General features: G+C 35.4%; 2 protein-coding genes across 2 annotated transcripts; one reads left to right on the top strand and one right to left on the bottom strand.

Moving 5' to 3' along the window:
• The first annotated feature begins 1,076 nt into the window (after positions 1 to 1,076).
• Positions 1,077 to 9,463, top strand: LOC132067208 (proteasome subunit beta type-7-A-like). Its single transcript, XM_059460364.1, has 9 exons — positions 1,077 to 1,232; positions 1,342 to 1,497; positions 7,884 to 8,025; positions 8,183 to 8,279; positions 8,375 to 8,444; positions 8,555 to 8,659; positions 8,751 to 8,849; positions 8,992 to 9,076; positions 9,190 to 9,463. Exons 2-9 carry the CDS (start codon positions 1,351 to 1,353, stop codon positions 9,264 to 9,266), a joined length of 822 nt encoding a protein of 273 aa, XP_059316347.1. The 5' UTR covers positions 1,077 to 1,232; positions 1,342 to 1,350; the 3' UTR covers positions 9,267 to 9,463.
• Positions 9,251 to 13,468, bottom strand: LOC132067207 (glycosyl hydrolase 5 family protein-like). Its single transcript, XM_059460363.1, has 4 exons — positions 12,962 to 13,468; positions 10,818 to 11,065; positions 9,976 to 10,496; positions 9,251 to 9,893 (listed from the first exon to the last, which is right to left on the bottom strand). Exons 1-4 carry the CDS (start codon positions 13,397 to 13,399, stop codon positions 9,391 to 9,393), a joined length of 1,710 nt encoding a protein of 569 aa, XP_059316346.1. The 5' UTR covers positions 13,400 to 13,468; the 3' UTR covers positions 9,251 to 9,390.
• Between the last annotated feature and the right edge of the window lie 3,304 nt (positions 13,469 to 16,772).

Raw genomic sequence — 16,772 nt, 5'->3', positions numbered from 1 at the left:
ATACACTCTCTTCCACCGCTGTCGTCTTCTATGGCCAGAATCCATGGTCAATCGACCAATTTTTTCTCAGATCTAAGTGCATTTTATTTGTTTTATCTTAGATCTTAGTGTATTTGAGTATATTCGTTATTTTTTTAGTGTAAAATAAAGTGTTTATTTATGTATTTTTCGCCTTTATTTCGAATTAGATTTTTTTGTATACAAATAAATACAGTGAATTTTGAATACAACTGAATATCCGTTTTGCATTTATGTTGTTTGAATACAACCGAATTTAAATTAATAAGTTGAATACAATGTAAAAGTAGTTACGAATGAATACAACTAAATTGAATACATCCGAATTGAATACAACGAAATATAGCTAAATTATAATACAACCGAATTTGAATACACTTTACTGTAGTTACGAAATGTAATCAGCAAATTTTAACTCACTGTCTTCATAAATACAACGAGAAACAAATATTGAATACACGCCGAGCAGGGCTGGAATTTTGCTACGATCTGTAATTATTGAAAATGCAGCTACGCTACTGGTTTAACCCTCAAACGCTAGTCATTTATGAAATTTGCCCTTTTTTGTAAGGGAGAATTTCAATAATGTACAATCCAGTATAAGAAATTACATTTATGTAGCCATATTTTTAAATTACATCCGCATAGCCACTTTTTCATGGTATACAATAATATACAATAATATACAGAAATATACAACTTTATACACCTACTGTAGACAATGTATCAACCTTGTATAAAAGTGTATAAAAATGTATAAGAGGTGTATAAACATACGTTTACGCTGGTATACAATATTATACAAACTTATACAAGAGGTGTTTATACACACTCTTACATTGTATACAATTATATAATAATGGATATCCAGTGGAAATCCGGTGTAGATTTGGTGGTAGATGAAGAAGACGAACCTCTCCGGTGGAGATCCGGCGCCGGCGTATCAAGATCAGCGACCTAGGATGAAGGAGATGATCAGCTAATGCATGTAAAAAAATAAACATGGCTAATCCGGATAAATATTCTTTTCAAATTGTCATGCAGCGTTATTTACCCTTTTCGTAATGCAAATGACCCAAAAAGGAACAAATAAATTTGGGCCTAAGCAAAAGCCCAAGCGATAGCAAAATCACATTAACTTCACTCTTTTCTTATTCTTCAAGTCTCGCCTATTCCCAACTTTGCTTTTTCAGCTCATCACTCATCTGCAACAAGTAAGTCTCTGCTAATAAGTTTCATTTAGTGTTTTTGACTTTCTTAAAGATTCTCAGTTTATTATACTGCAATCTAGATTATTATTTTTAATTTATGCTATGTGGGCAGGTTTGTAAAATGACGGGTAAGGCAACAATGGAAGTTCCCCAAAAAGGTGGGTTTAATTTTGATTTATGTAGAAGAAATGATATGTTGGTCAGTAAAGGACTTCGTTCTCCTTCTTTTCTCAAGACTGGTACTACCATCGTTGGTTTAGTTTTTCAGGTACTTTGCCTTTTTTCTTGTTTACTTCAAATTCGATTTGGGTTAGTTTTGTTTGTGTTTCTTGGACTACCTACGTTACAGGTTATTACTCACTCTCTCCCAATTTATGTACAAGAAACTTTTTGACGTATGCCCTTTAATATTTTGAATTGTTTATTATTGTGGCTTTTGTGTAGTTTCTAAATATGTAAATTGTTTTTCAAAAATTTAAAAGATTGTATGTCGGTCAAAATAAAGGAGTTTGACTCTCGAAATCCGAACTGTATCACATGAATTAGGTTAGAGGGAGTACTTTAGAAATTCAAAGTTTAATGGTGGATATTTTTGCAAAGAATGAAAAACTGCAAGTAATGCTTTAGTATTTGGGGTTATAGCCCCAGTGGGGCCTAGGGGATACATATTCCTGATTATTATCCAGATCAATCAGTTAACCGAGCCTCATCTGTGAGGCGGATCTAGGATTTTTATAACATGGGTGCACCACTAAAAAAGGAGAAAAAGAAAAAAGTATTAAGTGAGAATTGATCCCTGTTCCTTTTGGTAAATAAATCAGTATTCAACCAAGTGCACTATTTAGCCTTTTTGGAGCATGGGTGTCAGCAAATAATATTAGATCAATTCTAGGAAATATGTACACAGCCTCTTTACTTCCCAAGGTACGGTTAAGGTTTGCGTAAACACTATCCTCCTCAGACCCCACTTTGAGGGATTATACTGTGGGTATGTTGTTGTCTAGGAAATATGTATACAAAATACCTATTTCGGCAGAGAGATCCTGGGTCCACGTGCATCATAAATTTGTCCTATAAATCCACCCCTGCTGATCTCGAAATTAGTTGGAGTGGGATAATGAATCTACTATGCATTCTACTTTATTTGGTTCATTCTGTTCCAACACTACCTCATTTTCCTTTAAAAGTAAAATAGGGCTTCTCTGAAACAAAGGATTCGTAAATTTCACGCAATTTTCATGTAGATGTCTGCATATAATCTAGAAGGGTTCTTTTATTATTTTTCTTAGGGAGTTTGATTTTTTGGTTAGAAAATTGTGTATTGTAGCACATAAGGGGATGTATTTGAAAAAAAAAAAGGATGGAAAGAGCCCTTGGGAGTGACATCTTTTCAGCTGGTTAGGTGATAACTAAAGTAAAAACATATATGAGAGGTGGCTCGTAGATCTTGTTAAGTGTCTGTCAGCCTTCATTTCTCAGTAGATCTGTTGATGTGGTCTTGTGCTTACATGACCAACTGACTTGGTGTGGCCGCCAATGCAAACTTAGCCAACCTTTGTTAATTGGATCTTTAATCTGAGAAGTGAGGTTAGTAGGCAATTGTGATGCCTTTCTGTAAAAGAATTGTCTTTTCTATTAGAGATCCTTGGCCTAGTATGGAGAAAAAAGCGGAGAGAAGAGAAATTTTAGAATATCCACTTATCAGCTGAAGGGTCGATGTTTCCTTGTGCTAAAAGGTTTTGTCTTTGTCTGACACCTATTTCCATATCTGGAGGAGGAGAGAGAAAGAAAACTTGCTAAATAGACATGGATTATATGCATTTGTAGGTTGTGCTTTCTTTTTATTTTCTTCTTTTATGCCTTCCCTTATTCCTTCCTATTAGAAATATGGAGTTCCATCTGCAGTGGGCTGTATAATGCATTAATTTGTTAATGCAATGGAACTCTTCTATTTTTGCCCCTTCTAGCGCATTGGCAGAGAGTGATTGACCAGATATCAGCCTCTCGCCAAGCTAAATATGGGATATGTACGACCATCAAGTGACCATTCATTATCTATATTCCTCCCAAGCTACAAGAGTGGATGTAAGCTTATTCATGTCAACATAATAAACATAGATGAGTTATGGCTGGCAATCAACATAAGATTCAAAATTGTTGAAACCATGGTGATGTAAGGGCTAGGATGATCATTACTGTACTTTATGCTAATTCCATGACAGCTTTTAGGAATACAACTACTTGGTTTTGCTTATTAATTTTTGTTTCTTTTATTTAGACACTTATTTATCTTTATGGTGATTCTGAGATATGATTCTCCACAAAAGATCTGCTTTTGGGATCTAGTAGTTACTTTTGTGCATTTGAAATAACTATTAAACATCTTTATATGCTCCATTCCAAAAAGAAAAATTTCCCAGACCCCGTATTAGTAGGTGGAGTAAAGGTCAACATGAGCAGCCATACTATAATTGTCTGGGAGAGATGGGTTCCGAAAATAAGAACCCCTTAGTTCCACGAGACAGAGGAGAGGATGACCCTACACATTGAAACACCAGCATGAGTCCACAATGTTAGAATCAAATCTTTCTGGTCATGCAAGATTGCTATTGATGACCTGTCTACTTGCAACAGACCGGTTGGAAGTCGTTTAAATGGAGCTTGAATCTGAATTGTTGTATGATTGATTTTGACTTCTCAGAGGCTTATAGAGTTCCTGTGCCTCCATGTAGGCCACATAACAGCTTGTGGGATGATATTTCATGCTCTTTTGCTTCTGCTTCTCCTGCTTTATTACCAGCTTTATAGCATGTGTTCCATAGTTCGAGGTAGTAGGCACAGTTCAGACTTTGCAATAGATCAAGAAGTAATTTACATCCTGTCCAGTCTCTTACATAAGAAATACCAACTAAAATGAATTATTTTCTATGGCCTCAAATTTTCAAAAAATCCAAATTTCTCTGCTGTTTAGATAAATAAAAGTTCAATCTATTGGGTGTTATTGGCCATACATTAGAAGCTGCAAAGTCCCTGTTCTCTACTTCCAATGGCTGTTGTAAATAATTTGATTGAGACCCGTCAGCAGGGTTGGTTCTCCCACATCAACGAGTCCCTACAGTTTTTTTTTTTTTTTTTTTTTTTTTATCATCCCAATTGTATGAGTATATAGCAAAGTCGTCAACTCCTCCAGTTCTTCCCTCTTCTAATTTTGCGAGTCTCTTTTGAATTGTAAGTGCCAAAAAATCATCGTTCCTTTTTGCTACATCCCACACTATCGCGTCTTTGATTATAGAGATAAAATAGAGCTTTTTGATTGAAGCCTTTTATGTGCTGTTAGTTCCTTCTTTTTTTTTTTTTTTTTTTTTTTTTTCTGAGATGGTAACAGTTAGTCTATATATCCACAGGTTTACTACATCCAAAAGTGTTACAACTTACATTGCCCTGACTATTACATTATATCATAACCAATCTAAAGCTGTATAAATATCTACTGTCTGATCTATCATTTCCTGTTTACACCAAAAGTAGTATAATCCCAGGCAATTTAACTTCAAACTGTGCATGCCACTCTGTTTGTCATCAAAGCATCTCTGATTTCTCTCCTTCCAAATTGTCCACCATATACTCGCTGGGACAATCTTCCATCTCTCCTCCTTCTTTGCTGCATTTCCATCTCTGTTCCAACACTTCATCACCTCTTTTATGTTGCCTGGTTTCACCCATTTGATTTTCCTCATCGTGACAAAGATCTGCCAAAGCTGGTCTGTCCACTTTGCAATGTAAAAAAAAGATGGTTGACTGTCTATGTTCTCCGGATAGGTAACACCTAGAACATAGTTGGAAGCCTCTCTTGTTCAAATTCTCATGAGTCAGAACTGCCTCTTTTGCTAATAGCCGGGAGAAACAGTTTACCTTGTAAGGTACTTTTGTTCTCCAAATCATCCTCCAAGGCCACCCTTCCACCTGAGTATTTGTTGAGTTCAAGTCTCTGTATGCAGATTGGACAGTGAAGCACCCTTTGCTGTCAAGTTTCCATACCAGAGTATCACTCTCCTCTGTTAAGTTGTTAAAGTGAGCAACTGTGTTGTAGAAGTCTGCTATCCTTGGCATTTCCCAGTCATTCAAGTATCTTCTAAATTGTAAATTCCAACCCTGACCTGTCCACATTTCAGCCACTGTAGCCTGTTGAGCTTGGCTTAATGCTGTTAGTTCTCCATCCTTCCCTTTCCATTCACTCATTTTTTTCAGTTAAACTTCTTCTCTTTCTAAATATGGTATGGTCTGTTAATCTGAAGTAGCAAGATGTTGCACCTCCTACAGCTTAGTGCTTGTATTCTAATTTTTTTTTTTTTTAAATGGTGAGACATATGCCTCAAGGCGTGAAGCGAACGCCTTTTAGGACTTTTTTCTCTTAATATGCTAAAATATTAATATGATCAATGATATTAAAAAGAATAGGAAAAAAAGAAAATCAAAGCGATAGAAGCTACATTGATGAAGATTTTGTGGTCAAAAGGGAGAGGGGCCGGCACTAGGGGGAGGCTGCTGGTGTTCAAAAATTAGGACTTTCTTCGCCCACTTTGCTTTGCATTAAATACAGAAATTAACAGACATAATTTAAATTGTATTACGAAGGAAACACCCTCATCAATTGACTTAGGGCAAAAAGAAGTAGAATCAAAAGGCCTCACTTAAATTTGAGTACTCCTTGAAATAAGGGTGTAAAAACATTGACTAAAACCATAGGTGAAGGCCTCAGTCATAAAAGCTAACTCCTCTTTGTAGTTTCACTGCTGCCACACAGAGCATTTTTGCAATGCCTTTTGCATTGTGGTGCGCCTAAACTATGTCTTTCATAACACTGCTCAGGACTTAATTTAGTGCGAAGGGAATTATTAAATTTTGAGTGCAAATAAGAGGAATGGTTTTGTTTTTCTCTGGCAATTCAGAGATGTTTAAAATTCAGAACAGAAGAAGTGAAAATGAGAACCATCAAGAGGAAAGATGTTTTGACATTTTCGTGGTCCAATCTTACCTTAATTTTGTTTGACCATAAAATATGCATTAGCAATTCTTTTTCGATGAAGTAATTGATTCTATTCAAGGCATCCAGAAGATGCAAAGTAGTTACAAAAGATTGAGCACAAGAATGTCAGCTCTAGGACATAACCAAAGAGCAAACAAAATCTAAAAGGCTATCAGGGGAATCTATTGGGGATAAAAAGGCCCAACTATGTAAATAAAAAAGACATTTAGCTTTGAGCATAGTTTGATTAGTTGAAAGACCATCAAAACATCTTCTATTTCTTTCATTCCATAGTCCAAAAGATGGCAGCTGGTATCATCTTCCAAATCTTCTTGATGGTGCTGTCAACTTTCCATTGGCTCCAACTTTCAAAAACTTCCCTGATAGTGTTTGGCATTAACCATTTGAGTCCAAAAAAGGTGAGTGCATTAGGAATTCTTCTCAAAATATTGTTGTGCTTTAGTTATAATATAGCAATAGGATCATATGACATGGCAGAAATCATACAATTTGTTGAAAATAGTGATACTGTAATAATTCAACATAATTAGCAGTTGACTAGAGTGTCCGATAAGGTGACCCTTGGCCTGACTGCTTGTATGATCTGCATTCTTTGCTTTGATAAATAATTTAGCTCATCTGGCCAGAAGTTTGACATCAACACTACTGTGAAAAGGAGAGAAAAAGACAGATTATAATGTCATTTGATGCTATGTGTATTTCCTTGTAAGTCCTTTATCAAAAAATGTTTTTCCTTGTAACCATATGCATGACTAGTCCACAATCTGTGTTCTTTTTCACTGTAAGATGTTAATGTAGAAATCTGAAGCTTAGTTCTGTTAGTTATTGCTTCAGTCGCATTAGAATTCATCTACATAGGACATTAGCTAAAACACCGTAGCAGTTGTGATTTTCTTAATAATGAAACTCAGCACTTTTCAGTTCTGTCAGTTGCCTAGCAAGAGAGGAAATTAGGTAGGATTATGTGTACTTTTCTGCTTGAAAATGCAGGAAGCTTGAGGAAGAGCTATAGAGGAGGTCACGAGCAGAATTTAATCTTTAAGGATCTAGAAAAGAAGGGGCATCATACTTATAGGGGAAAAAAGAAGGGGGGTCATGTAGGTCATTGCTCTGGAGTCTAGACCGTTTAGTTTCTACGTTGTGGTATTAACTTCATTCAACTGATTATACTTCTCCATTTAGTTTCACTATCTATAAACACATTTAGGCTGTCTTCTAATCCAGGGAATGTAATGAAAAACGGAATGCTGATCAAAAACTGTATGAGGAGTTATTTGCATTTCAATGAGTAGTATTATTCAAAGATTGCTCCTCCTTCACATCTTTCTCTCTTTTTCCCTCTTTGACAAAATTTCTAGATAAGCGGCATCTTCTGTCTTTTTTATGGACAATGTGGCTCTATTGATAGCACTCTGATTGATTTTCCACGAGTCCTTCCATGATGAATCAGCAGACTCTAGCAGTTATGCTTAATTGACACATTATAACATGCTTGTTAGAAAATGTGACCTTTTTTGTGTACTTTATCTGTTCAATTATGCACAAGTCACGCAGAATCTGGAGATGATGCTTTTATAATCAACTTTTTAAGCATGGTTCGTGTTCAGGATGGTGTTATACTTGGAGCAGATACACGGGCAACTGAAGGACCAATTGTCGCGGATAAGAACTGTGAGAAAATTCATTACATGGCTCCTAATATATATTGCTGTGGAGCTGGGACAGCTGCTGATACAGAGGCAGTGACCGGTAATGAGTTTTATATCCCTATTGTAGCACTCTTTGGAAATTGTTTGCAATATAGCTTCTCCATTTAAGTTTTAAGATCCTGTTCTCGCTCTCTCTCTCTCTCTCTTTCTGTCTATCTATCTATGTCATTTCTTAATTAGCAACTGTTATTCTTTAGACATGGTCAGTTCCCAACTGAAGCTTCATAGGTATCACACTGGTCGTGAATCCAGGGTTGTGACTGCTCTTACTCTTTTGAAGTCCCACCTTTTCAAGTAAGTTTCTGTTGTTAATATTCTTAGAGGCATGGTAGTATCTTTGATTTCATTAAAAGTCAATGCAACAAGCCTAACTATGTCCTCTCTACCAGATATCAAGGGCATGTCTCAGCTGCTTTGGTCCTTGGTGGTGTTGATGTCACAGGGCCACATCTGCATACTGTATGTAGTGTTCAAATTTATATTTGAGTTTGTGTATAAGTGTGTCATGTGTGTATTTTTCCGGATTGTCATCAAAGTTCTGACTGTTTGGTCAATGGATTGTCTCTCAGATTTATCCACATGGATCAACTGATACTCTGCCATATGCTACAATGGGCTCTGGTTCCCTTGCGGCAATGGCTATCTTTGAGTCAAAATACCGGGAGGGGATGAGCGTAAGTTTGTTTCTTTCAGCTACAGTAATTTGCTGTATCTGGCTGGTAAATGTATTGTGAATCCTGAATGTTGATGGGAATTTTGTTGCAGAAGGATGAAGGGATAAAGCTAGTAGCAGAGGCCATATTGTCTGGAGTATTCAATGACCTTGGTAGTGGCAGCAATGTCGATATCTGTGTGATAACAAAGGTCAGCTCTCCTTTAAGTGAACCTAATTGGAAAAATAATGCTCTCTTTCAAACGATAGTGACAGGATTTTCAGATATAATGCCTTACACCATTTTTCTGTTTTTTTAGCATTTGGCTTCTAAACTCTTATCTTGAATATTAGGGAAACACGGATTACTTGAGAAACCATTTATCGCCTAATCCCCGCACCTATCCACAAAAGGGTTACACGTTCTCTAAAAGGACTGGTTAGTGTTCTCAGTCTTGTCAGCCTTCAATGTGATTAAGCAAGTATCATGCTTATTAAGATTCTGAATGGAATTTTGCTAATACGGTCTGTTGGAATTGTTTGTGCTTGCAGAGGTTCTCCTTACAAAGATTACACCATTGAGAGAGATTGTGCAAGTGATTGAAGGTGGAGACGCCATGGAAGAATGACTTGTACTGCAATGATAAAATCCATTTGGATTTCTTTGAACTATTACATTGTCAAACAATTCCATGAGTATTTTAAGTGTTGGAAAAGTTTCAGCTGCATGTCTAAATGAACTACTCTATGTTATCAGATGTAGCTTCCAAAGAAATTCCTCGCTAGAAAATGAATGATTGGTTTAATTTGAAGAAAGGATTTTGTAGTTTTTGTCGCCCTTGTGCTGTTAATTATTTTGAACCACTGGCTTCCAGGATCACATGTAATATCATTTGTGCCCAGACACTTGCATGTTTGTGTGACAATGACATTGTTGGGATCAACATCCAAGCAAACACTAGTAGCATCATGTAGCGTAGAAGACAGGTGCATCTTAGAGTCCGAGATGGTGTCCCATTTTGAGCTATCATCACTGCATTTCATACTAAGTTTTGCTGGCTGCCCGAGCTTATCTGCTTGCAGGCAAAAGTAAGTTCCTATTACCGTCAGTGTTTTCGCTGGAGCATAGCCCCATGCTCCAGCCTCAGAGCATGGACCTAGCTCCAATGGCTGCAGCAATGAAGTTCTTTGAATACAAAGCCCTGTCATAGGATGGAAAATTACTTTGTGTGGACGAGTGTCGATATATCCTGGCCCTGCATTTAAACCAAGGTAAATACTTGGTCCTTTTTCTCATTAAAAAACTTCCGATAGTTATGTTGTCAGTTCTGTGTATACCTTGGAATGGCGTGCGGATGACTGATATCCTCTGCAGAAAGCTTGAGTTCCTGATATCAAACCAGTTCCAATCTAAAACACCATAGTACTCATTGAGTCCCACAATACCATCTCTCAAATAATAGCTGCCGACCAGTGTCCACAGCGCCCAATCGAAATCAAGTTCAGCTGCCAGTCCGAGAAAGCAGTTGAAATACCTGTTGTCATTCACATTGGTGCCTCTTTGATCCACTCCAAACTCACTTACAAACAATGGGTAGCCTAGTTCTAACACAAAAGCTCCTTTGCTCACCATGTCATTCAACACTTCTCCGCACGCTTGGTTTGCGTTGTCTGCTGACCAAGTGTTTCCGTCTGTGAAACCATATCGATGGATCTCAAAAACTAACTTGCCACTGAATGTCAAGTTCACCGGTCTTTGGTGCAAGAAAGAAAGATCCTTGTCGAAACTTAGGCCAGATAGAATGATAAGAATATCTGAGTTAGCTGCATGCACTGCTTCTGCTCCTTTCTGCATGTACCTAGCTCAACGACCACCACATTTTAGTTAAGTACTACTGGTAAATTGAGGGAAATCTTAGGTCTTAAGTCGATGGGTTCTGAGTATCACTACATTCATTATCTCTGTCACAAATGCATACAAACTTGGTTCAAATCCAGCAAAGTTAAAAGAAGGCCAATTTCTACCCTTATATGTGTTAGCCTTAGTGGGAGAGTTATCCGGTACTTATGTGGGTGGGAGGTAACATATATTGGATGGAATAATCGAGATGCATAAAATGAACTTTACCGTTTAAAAAAAAAAACACACAACTTGACAGAAAACGAGAAGTGGTTTATACCTATACCAATCATCAACATTTTGTAAAGGTCCACGAAGTTCATTTCTTAAGCTCATGCCTACAACATTGGCAGTGCCCTTGAAAGTAGTGGCTACTTTTGTAAGGCCTTGGATCCAAAGGTCAGGGTCAAAGTACTGATCTCCAAAGAAGCCATTGCCATCAAATCTACTGCAACACCAGCCAGGCTTGCTTATGTGATTGTCTAATATGATCATCACATTGTTTTTTGCAAGGCTAGCCACCACTGCCTGTCATACAACCCCATATTCCTTGTTAGATGGACAATTGGATATTTATATTGAAATAAATTTTCACAAATCTTATTAAGAGGAGACAATATCTCAACAAGAATGCAACTGCTATTACTTGAGAAGAAACAATTTCTCTTGGACTATGATATTTTTATATATTTGACAATATCTTTAGCTATAACAAGTTGTAATTTAGAGTACATTATATTTAGTAAATGTTTTTTTTTTAAATCGAGCATATAGATCAACACTGAAACTTAAATGTGTATCTCTCATGCTTTGAACTCTGACATTCGGAATTGCTAAATTTTATTTCTTTATTTTTCAAAAAGAAAAAAGAAAAGTAGATCTAACTACTTTATGAGATGCACATTTTCTTTAAAGAAATAGAATGGAATGAGTAACTACAAGTTGTTTACCCCTTTTTTTTTTTTTTTTTTTTTTTTTTTTTTTTTTGTGTGTGTGTGTAAAGAAAAGTATCCCTGTCGGACACCTAGATCTAATCTAATTACTTTATGAGATGCACCTTTTCTTTAAAGAAACCAAAAAAGATTAGTGGCGTACAAGAAAAAATGCTATTTTGTTGGGGGGTCACCATCAATAAACCGTCATTTGCTATAAATTAAGTGGTACTTGCCTACTTATAGATTTAGAATACAATAAAACGGATTGAATCAGCAAGGATATTATAATATGATTTTTTAAAATTCCAAACAATAACCTATTTGATTCTTTTCCAAAAGTAGACACATCAAGTTCTAGAAAAAGAAAAAAAACGAATTGCAAAGCTGCACAAAATATTCCCCACTTTTTTGTTTTGATCTTTTTGTTCAAGAATAACTTCAGCTTTATTTCCTAGAATAACTATAGTCACTCCTAGTTCTATGATAATAATTAGGGGGGGTAACAAAATTTTCAGTCTCCCTCTTTCTCAGTTATCATTGGCCAACCAAAGATAAGTCTATATTCTTTTGCTACGGTACTGAAAAAGGAGCTGAAGTTTCCATATCAAAACTTACAACTTACAGGTTTTGAACAAATTGCGGTATAGGAAATTGTTTACACTATCAGTTCAGTTAAAAAATATTTAAAGGTAAGTCTTCTTAAAATAAGATTTGTAATTTTTTCAAATAAACCATGTTACTTGTTAAACTCTAAAAGAACACTTTAATGAAGCATACTTGCATAAAATTATATTTACAACCCCACAAGCACAACATAAATATGTAGACAAAATTATTCCTTTAATCTAGCAACTCTTGTCGGTCTTTGAATACATTCCCCGTTTTAAAGCGACATAAATTGGTAGGTCTTTTTAATGATTGATTAAAAACCATTCAATATTCTATTTTTATGTCGTTATAAAAGCTTACACTGGCTCTATATTTATCTATATGGTGATCGCAATGGTGGAGCATCACAAAATTATTATAAACATGCTATTACATGGACATCATTTGGGATGATTAAAAAGTGAAATGTGGTCAATAATTATTGGATTGGAGGAACATATGATAACCGTAGATTGTTGATAAACTTATTAACTAGGTGTCCTCATTGAATGTGACTTCTCACCAACTTTGTACCTATCGTTTGGTCTTAAATTTCTCATTTCTTGTTTGACCAAGAAAAAAAAAAAGATAGCATAAGTCATTAGTCAAGCAACAAATCAGCAACCATCTAGTATTTAACAAACAAATTTAATTTATGCACCAACGATACAAAAAACAATATTTATCCAATTAAATCACTTATAATTATTGTAATTACAAGTAATAATATTAGTTGACAACCTGATAAAAATGATAATTAATCTGTGAAATTCTACCATAGTCTAAAAGAAATTATAGTATTTGTGCATATAACTTAAATTCGGAATAAAAAATTTGTTACCTTGTAAGCATCAAGGACAGAGAGATCAACAATGGAAGGATTGTTAGTTTGAAGACCAACAATGGAGCTAAAAAGTCCAAGGTTCTTGAAAGATTGTCTAACAGTAATTGAACCCAAAGAATCATTAGTAAACAAGAAGAGAGGCCAAGTAAGTCTAACACAATTAAAGCCCATGTTGATAATGGATTTAGAAATTGCATCCACTGGCTGATGGTTTAGCCCTTCTGCTAACATAACATCCATATGTGACACCCAATTTACACATGCTAGTTTCACTCTTTGCCCTGTTGAGTTCACTATCCATCTTGAATTTGTGTGAAGTGGCTGTGATGACACTATAACAACATGTTGGTTGATGATTAAAAGAAGTAGAACTAGATGAAAGCTGAAGAAGGAGATGTTAAGGGAAGAGGAAGATGATGATGGTGACTTCCACATATTTTAACACTAGTCTTATATATCTGAGTAGTATTTTTTAGGACTCTGGGGCCATTTGCCTATGGGGAGATGACTATTTATAGCTGAGATCAAAATGTCTGTTTCAAATTAATTAGATAGATAATACATGGCTTTTTCTTGATCATAGTTTTATTTAATGAATTTTTAATATAAAAATTAAAGGGTGACTCATCTTATCTTTCCAGAAAACCCAAAAGAAAAAAAAAATCAGGAGGGGGAAAGAGTTCTTTGTGCTTTTCATGAAGTCAAAAGTTGTCAAATCACCATTAGGAAATATGATGGAATGAACGTGATCCTTCTATCCTTAATTATAGGTTTTGAATTCGAATCCGTACTTTTTCTTTAGTGAGTGTTACGCGACGCGATTCTGAATTAGTCAGGCCAGTAAATTTTAAATACCAAATGATTTTGCAGAAAAAAAAAAAAAAAAACAAATTGTTGAAGGAATTAGAACTGACCTTCCTTATTGGACAGATGCACCCATTTCTCGGAGAAAAGCCCCGAAGTTAAATGGATTTGTTTCCCGATAAGCCCTAAGGTATCTTGTAAGTGGAGGCTGTTGTGGAACAAGACCCCGGGATGTCGGGGAAGCATAGAAATATGATAGAATAGGATAGCATAAGTTTACATTTCTGCATTTTTTATATTTTTGTTTGTAATAATTTGAATAGTATTTTAAAACTTTTTATGTGTGTACTTGTTTTTTATGAGTTTCATTCAGTTGATTTTCTATTTTAAGTCAATAAAAGTCAATAAAGTGATCGTGCTAAAATTTACGGTACTCGAGGGATGCCTCACACCTTTTTCTCTGTCAACAAAATTTCTTAACTGGAATCTCTCTCACAAATCAATTTTGGAGTCAAACTTGTTTTCAAAGGGGATATATATTTTAAATGGTGAGATACCAAAATTTACTGTCAAATGACTACTCCTTCATTTTAATCCCTTTTTTAAACTTCAGAAAAGGTTCAAAAATGCCCCTGGACTATCTCAAAAAGTTTAAAAATACCCTTCATCCATCTATTGGGCTAAAAATACCCTTCATCCTCCTATTTTGGCTCACTTATACCCTTAAACTTAACAATCCTCTCCTTTTTATTATTATTTATTACGTGACGCCTCCTTATTGGTCGAAAATAAAACCCCACCACTCCCCACTAGATCTTTTCCTTCTACCCGACCCATGACCACGACCCAATTCCCCTTTAAAAAAACATCTGCACATCGCATCCCTTTACACCCAAATGTGCTACAGCCTTGGGCAAGGATTTTTTCTTTTTTTCCTTCTCTTTAGTAAGGCATTACATTTTCCTACTTATGAATAAGAAACCAATAGAATTGTCTTTCTTTAGACTGTGGGGTAGTTAGTGCTACATCCCCTGCTGGTGAACTCTCTACTGTTAAAATGCTTCAGTACGCATTGAAAAACATTTCTTTGGAATTGTTTTAGAAGTTCTTGGTTTACTGTCCTTTCTAAATATTTCACGCTACTTGTCACTCATTGTCTGTGCTCGTGTACATTTATTTATATATGTGTTAGTGGATATGTTACCACGCACATGCATGTGTTTCATTAATTGAGAAGATAGCATTACAAAGTTCTTTTTTCTTCAGGAAAAATCAGCAGAAGTATCCAGAGGCGAATCCAGGAATTTAAGAGGATGAGTTCACCATTAGGGGCGGAAAGGTGTTCACCCGAACCCCCTCAACAAATACACACTATATATATTGTAATATTTTTATTTTTATGCACATATATAAATTTTGAATCACATAAGCCCAAGACTAGAAGTTGGCTCGGTGGTTTAGGAGGTTCAAACTTTACCTTGAGGTTCCAACTTCAAATCTCAAGCACTAAATTTTTATTTGCATTAGAAGAAGGGAAATGAAGAAATAAAAGGAATATAGAACGTGCAGCAAAGGTCAGCAGGGATTCGATCCCTCAACCTTGAGCCCTTGAGCACTTGAGCCTAGCGGTTAACCAGTGCTCCATTCAGTTTAGTTTGATCATGTGTTCCTTCAGTTAATATTAGATATATTTATAAGAATTATACACATAATATACCGAGTTCAATTGGGTAATCATGTGTTCACGTGACCCATTTTTTACACATAAATTCACCCTTGGAAGTATCCATGAAAGTTGGTATATCCAGCTTCACCTCTGAGCTTCAATGCGATGGGTAGGTGTTTTTTTAAAGGGGAATTGGGTCGTGGGTCATGGGTCGGGTTAAAGGAAAAGTTTTGATGGGGAGGGGTGGGATTTTATTTTTGACCAATAAGGAGGCGCCACGTAATAAATAATAATAAAAATGAGAGGGTTGTTAAGTTTTTAAGGGTATAAGTGAGGCAAAATAGGTGGATGAAGGATATTTTTAGCCCAATAGATGGATGAAGGGTATTTTTAAACCTTTTAGAATAGTTCAGGGGCATTTTTGAACCTTTTCCGTTTAAACTTTGTCACTTTCAGTATTGAAAACCTTTAATCTATAAAATATAAAATTCACTCTTTTTTTAAGTTGAAAAAAGATAATGGCAACCCTCACACAACTACTCATAGTTGTGTTTAACACAAAATAAAATTATAGGATCAATAATCTTTGGATTTTAAGTGCATATACTTTTTTTCTTTAGAGTTAATATCTAAAATCTTTGTGCAAATTTTACACTTAAACAATGAATGTTGTTATCCCTAAATTGTAAAATTTCCTATCTAAAATTCTCTTACAATGCCAAGAGCTTTAAAATGTGGTACCTTCTGGTGGAGGGGTCTGAATATTGACTCTTTTTTACTAATGTTTGATTCAATGTATTTAAAATGAGATATATGTGTATAATGAAAAACACGTGCTTAGCTTTAAGTTGGATAAACCTTTGTTTACAATTTCATCCTTATTTTAAAAGTAAATAAGAAAAAAGAAAGAGGTAATTAAGGATATGTTTTAGTTTTTTAGTTTTTTATACTAGGATTGATAATATTGATAATCGAATCCCATATCGAGTTTAGTATAAACTAATACCAAATTTTTGATACAATATTTGTGTTATTACTTATACTAGAAAGAAAAATCAACCACATACCGGATAAAATATGGAGATTATATTTTTTCTAACCCCATTAACCAATCCATCCCTAAGCTGCGCTTGTCAAGAACCTTCTTATTTTAAGTAGAGAATTGTTTGTCAGAGTAGGGATACGTATGAGATTAGAGGACCTTTAATTAATTTTAGTGGGCGTTTGGCCATAAAAATTATTCACTTTTTTCCGGAAATTTTTTTCACTTTTTTTACTTTTAGCGTTTGGCCATAAAAATTATTCACTTTTTTCCGGAGTTGTATTCCGGAATACTAA

This window comes from Lycium ferocissimum, chromosome 8 (assembly GCF_029784015.1).
Source record: "Lycium ferocissimum isolate CSIRO_LF1 chromosome 8, AGI_CSIRO_Lferr_CH_V1, whole genome shotgun sequence".
Classification (NCBI taxonomy): domain Eukaryota; kingdom Viridiplantae; phylum Streptophyta; class Magnoliopsida; order Solanales; family Solanaceae; genus Lycium; species Lycium ferocissimum.
The sequence above is the reverse complement of the archived record's forward strand: the minus strand, read 5'-3'. Positions and strand labels throughout refer to the sequence as shown.

Coding starts and splice junctions, on each gene's coding strand:
- LOC132067207 (XM_059460363.1), bottom strand. CDS start 13,399: ATGTGGAAGTCACCATCATCATCTTCCTCTTCCCTTAACATCTCCTTC. Junction 11,066..12,961: donor CTGTCCTTGATGCTTACAAG/GTAACAAATTTT, acceptor GTTGTATGACAG/GCAGTGGTGGCTAGCCTTGC. Junction 9,894..9,975: donor CATCCGCACGCCATTCCAAG/GTATACACAGAA, acceptor GTTTAAATGCAG/GGCCAGGATATATCGACACT.
- LOC132067208 (XM_059460364.1), top strand. CDS start 1,351: ATGACGGGTAAGGCAACAATGGAAGTTCCCCAAAAAGGTGGGTTTAAT. Junction 8,445..8,554: donor CAGGGCCACATCTGCATACT/GTATGTAGTGTT, acceptor ATTGTCTCTCAG/ATTTATCCACATGGATCAAC. Junction 9,077..9,189: donor CACGTTCTCTAAAAGGACTG/GTTAGTGTTCTC, acceptor TTGTGCTTGCAG/AGGTTCTCCTTACAAAGATT.